The sequence below is a fragment of the Sinocyclocheilus grahami genome, unplaced genomic scaffold (genome assembly GCF_001515645.1).
Source record: "Sinocyclocheilus grahami isolate Dianchi unplaced genomic scaffold, SAMN03320097.WGS_v1.1 scaffold1614.1, whole genome shotgun sequence".
Lineage (NCBI taxonomy): Eukaryota > Metazoa > Chordata > Actinopteri > Cypriniformes > Cyprinidae > Sinocyclocheilus > Sinocyclocheilus grahami.
Window position 1 is genome coordinate 177,499 of NW_015506793.1, and position 5,000 is coordinate 182,498.

A 5,000-nucleotide genomic window follows, 5' to 3' on the forward strand; every position below is an offset into this window, starting at 1 on the left:
CTATTCTAATTCTATTCTTAAAAAGAGAGAGAGCCTCTGACTCTAGCAATCTCTATCCTATCGTGTTTTCTTTTCATTGATAATAAAACTGTCCCTCAATAATAAAAGGCCTGGCTCCTTCACAGCTCTCACACTGATGCTTCTGTCCTCTTCTGCATGACTGACTACATGTAAATACATATGAAAGTATTTGATTCATCCTCATGGAGTCCTGAAACAATTATTATTATTAATGATCAAAAATGAAAAATGTCAGATGTTCTTTATATATATATCTCCCAATTCAGAACAGTTTTCTGTAAACAGTGTGTAGTGCAGTGACCCGGATGTGCTGCACCTTGACGCGGCTGCGGTGCTCCAGCTGCACGCTCTGCTCCTGCATGCGCGCCAGATCCAGCGCCTCTTTGGCGTGACCTGCGGGCACAGGGGTCAAGCATCATCAGACAGCACTGACCTTTGACCTAATGCCCTTCATACGCTCGCGACACAATGAATGAAGCGTCACGACGCGTTACTCACGCGATCGGTCCAGCTCTTTGGCCGCCTGCGCCGCGCGCTCCAGCCCGGTCGGGTCGAAGTTGCTCCATTTGTCCTTGGGTTTGTCACCCGAACCGGAGCCGGAGCCGGAGCCAGAGCCAGCGGGCGGAACCGGAGCGTCCGGCGGAGCGCCGCTCTGACCTTTATTGAGCCCGAAGAGCCACGACATGAAGAGCCGGCCGCACACGCTTCCACTGCACGAGTGTCACGCTGCGCTGCGCTGATTGGCTGACGTGCTGGGGGAGGCCACGCCCCTCGACGCGTCAGCGCGGCTCTTGCGTCAGATTGTAGCGTCACGTGCGGAAGTTTCCAAGGCAACGTTTCTCATTTTTATTCTGATGTGCTAAACTAAATAATTAAAAAAATCTAATAAAAATTACAAAAACACAAAACAAAATCATCGAAACTTTAACTGAACTAAAACTGAAAATATGAATAAAAGCTATAATTGTATGTAAATGATTTGATAAATTGCGTTATGTTGCAACATTACCAGGAAGTTAATGCACACAGTCTGTATTAATATAATTATGAATGTTTATTCATCTGACAGTTCATATTAGAAACCGAAAGGTAGCGTATAACATATAATAAAATACATTAAAAGTAATAAAACTCCTTGAACATATTTAAAACAACAAAAAATGACAAACACACAATTAACTATAATTAAAATGAAAGCAGAAAATATACAAATAAAATAAAACACTATAACAGTGTTCCACTGATACTGGTTAATAATACAGAGAGATAATGCAACTTTTACTAGGAATGATTTAATTGATTCAATATTTTACAGATTTGTTAATAACCTTACATCATCTGCACGAGCTGTCAAATATAATAATGCATTAGAATAAATGAAAACAGCTCAAACGTTAGAGCAATGCTCACATCCCAGTCATATATTCATGTTTAATTGTATTGCATTTATACGCTTTTATTAATCGCTACATAACGTTGGATAATAGTCAGATATTTACATTTATCTGGAGATATTTAATCATGTTCCACAATAATTGAATGTGCAATCTTATATCACTGTAAGTGTTCAGCTCTGTACGGTGTGAAGTGTGATTTGACAGATCTCTCCCAATTTATTATAGTAAATATTTATGCCACAAATAATAAGCAGAAGAATAATCATTTGTTTTTAACAATTGAAAGTAAAATTAACCAACTGATTTCCAAATTTCCTTGTGCAATGATTATTTGGGGTGGGGACTTTAATACTGTTTTGGATGAAGAAATTGACAGATGGCCCCCTAAAAACAATGTAAAAACAAGTATATCAAAAGACATATGTGCAAGAATGGATCTTTTAGATATCTACACTTACCCACATCAAAGAATGTATACCTGGAGTAATAAGGATCTGACTAAACACTCTCCTATTGATTTTTGGCTAATTTCTGCAAATAGTGCCGATGATACTGAATTAGTGAAAATTGAAACTTCAGTATTAACAGATCATAAGGCTATAATGATTAAACTCAACAAAGATGCTGAAAATCCGGCTGGTCCTAAAACAAACTATTGGAAATTAAATAAAACCTTGTTAGAGAATGAAGGGTTTAAAAATAAAGCCATTGAAATTATAGAAAAATATTGGAAACGGGCATGTATTCTTAATAAATTTGGTCAAAATTGGGAATGAATGAAATTCGAAATAAGAAGCATAGCTATAGGTATAGGGAAAAAATGGCTAAAGTAAAAAAAGAGAAAGAAAACAAATTAATTGAAGAAATAATGAAATTATCCTGTAAACGAATTTTAACAAATGAAGAGCTCAAACAACGGGCGTCCTTGCAGTTACAATTAGATCCAATTTATTTAGACAAAGCTAAAGGTGAAATGGATTGAACAAGGTGAGAAAAATACAAAATATTTTTTTAATTTGGAAAAAACGTAATAATGAATTATCATCTATACGTAAACTCATGATCAATAATAGAGTATGTGAAAACAATAAGGATATTGCTGAATATGTCACCCAGTTTTATGAGAATCTATACACTTCAGACTCTTACAATGGCAGAGAAACAGATTTGTTTTCAAGTAAAATTTCTGACACAACAAAAAAAATAAATGATGAATTTAAATTATTTTGTGACAAAGAAATGAGTCTAGAAGAGATTAAAAATTGTATTGTGGGCTTGAAGGATAATAAGTCAATATAAGATGTTATAAGATGTTCAATGTCCAGTTATCTCCGTTTTTACTAGCCATGTTTAAAGAATCAATCGCATGCGAGGAATTACCTGCAACTCTCAAACAAGGTCTTATTACAATAATTCCTAAGCCTAATAAGGATAAACTTTATATTGATAACTGGAGCCCAATTACCCTTCTGAACACTGATGCTAAACTTCTTGCTCTCGTTTCTGCAAGAAGACTAAAGAAAGGTTTGGAAGAGATAATTGAGGAAGAACAATCAGGGTTATGAGTGGGAGACATATTAGTAATGATATTAGCTTAATCTTAGATATGGTTGATTACAATCATTACATACTGAATAATTCTTTTATCTTATTCATAGACTTTTACAAAGCATTTGATACTGTAAGCCATGAGTTTATGTGTCGATGTATTGATCATTTTGATTTTGGAGAATACTTTCAAAAGCTGTTAGAACTATTTACAATGGATGTAATAGTTCAGTCAAATTATCAGTGGGTATGATTATTGAGATTAGATTTGAGATTAGTCGAGGTATACAGCACGGTAGCCCTGTGTCTGCATTTTTGTTTTTATTAGTTACACAAATTATGGCCCTATATATAAAAAAAGCAGAGTTTGAAGGTATGAGAGTATTTAAATGATCTCATTGGCTGACGATACTACTATTTTGCTTAGAAATAATATTAAAAGCGGTTAATTGTATTAAAGACTTTTCCTCAGTATCAGGTCTTAAAATGAATAGAAATAAATCAATACTGTTTCCACTTAAAACATGTAATTTAACAGAATTGCATGGTATTCCTATTAAACATACTGTTACCTATTTAGGTGTTATCATACATAAAGATGAGAATGAACGCAGTGTGCTCAATTTCAAGCCTATAATGAACAAAACTAAAACAAGATTTAATATCTGGCTTCAAAGAGATTTATCTCTGAATGGTAGGGTTTTACTAGCAAAAGCAGAGGCGATATCAAGATCCGTCTGTGTGTCGTTAGCTTTAGAAATGCCATCTAATGTGTACAAAGAATTAGACAAAATGTTATTTAATTCTGTTTGGAGGAGTAGACATCACTGTTTGAGAAAGCCAAAGGGTAACGGTGGTTTATCTGTGCTTAGTTTGGAAACTTTAAACAATACATTCAAGGTTAATTGGTTCATTAACTTCATGAAAGAGAAGGACAGCATGTGGTATACGTTTCCAAAACACTTGTTTGACATGATGGCTGGCATAGATCTGTGATTTTAAAATGGACAAACTACCTGTGAAATTAGCTCAATTTCACAAACAAGCGTTATTGGCCTGGATGCTGGTGTTTAAGCACAATTTCCCCCGAATAAATATGTTATTTGGAATAATAGATGTATTCAGTATAAAAATAAATCTCTCTTTTATAAAAGTTGGTATGAAAAGGATATTGTGTTAGTTAGACAACTTCTAAATCTAAATGGTAATTTATTATCTTATAGTGAATTTATGGATAAATTTGGTTTTCCAGTTACACCAAAAGAGTATGCTGCTGTATTTGATGCCAGACCTCAGCAAGTTGTCCATTTTATAAGAGCTTGTGGAAGTGATACTTCTGAGGCAATACATGTTAAAGACAGCATGTTTCTAGGAAGCATTGATATTCTTAAACAAAGTAGTACTAATAAATATATTAGGAATATTATAACAGGTGATACAGCTAAAAGCTTATTGTGGGCCAATGTGTTTAGAAATATAAACTGGAATAAAGCTTGGCGTATTTGTGAAATATACTGTTTAAATAATAAAGTAAAAGAGGCTACATTTAAAATTGTACATGGTATATATCCAGCTGAAAGTGTGTTAGAGAGATTTAATTTGGATATTGATTATTCCTGTGATTTTTGTTCAGTGGAAAAGGAGTCTATTGTCCATCTGTTTTGTAATTGTGTTTGCACGAGGGTTTTCTGGGTGGATATGGAAAATTTCATTAGAAGGAAAACAAATATTATATTCAAGTTAAATAATTTTGATAAATGTCTGTATTATTCCAGTGAAGATTCCGGGTCATGCGAGAGGGACAAAATAAAAGTACGATATCTAATGCTTTTATATCATTTGTTATTCATTATTAAATGTACTTAATGACTAAGAAAGACACTCATCTAATAATGCGAGCAATAATCACGGGCTGCGTTTCAAAACCTAGCGCAGCTCCCTACCTAGTGCACAGCATTCGAGGTCTTTATCCGCCTCAACAGGCAGCTGCGCGTGTTTCTTTGAGACGCGGTGCATTGTGGGCTGTTGGAGGAG

General features: G+C 34.7%; 1 protein-coding gene across 1 annotated transcript in view; it reads right to left on the reverse strand.

Annotated features, from left to right (window-relative positions):
• The window catches only part of atad3 (ATPase family AAA domain containing 3), a 23,850-nt gene that overhangs the window by 10,810 nt on the left and 8,040 nt on the right, over nt 1-5,000 (reverse strand). Inside the window, exons 2-3 of the mRNA XM_016257893.1 lie at nt 520-725; nt 338-414 (exon numbers count right to left, since the gene is read on the reverse strand). Coding sequence (XP_016113379.1) covers nt 338-414; nt 520-706 — 264 coding nt within the window. The 5' untranslated portion in view covers nt 707-725. The remainder of the gene's footprint in view (nt 1-337; nt 415-519; nt 726-5,000) is intronic.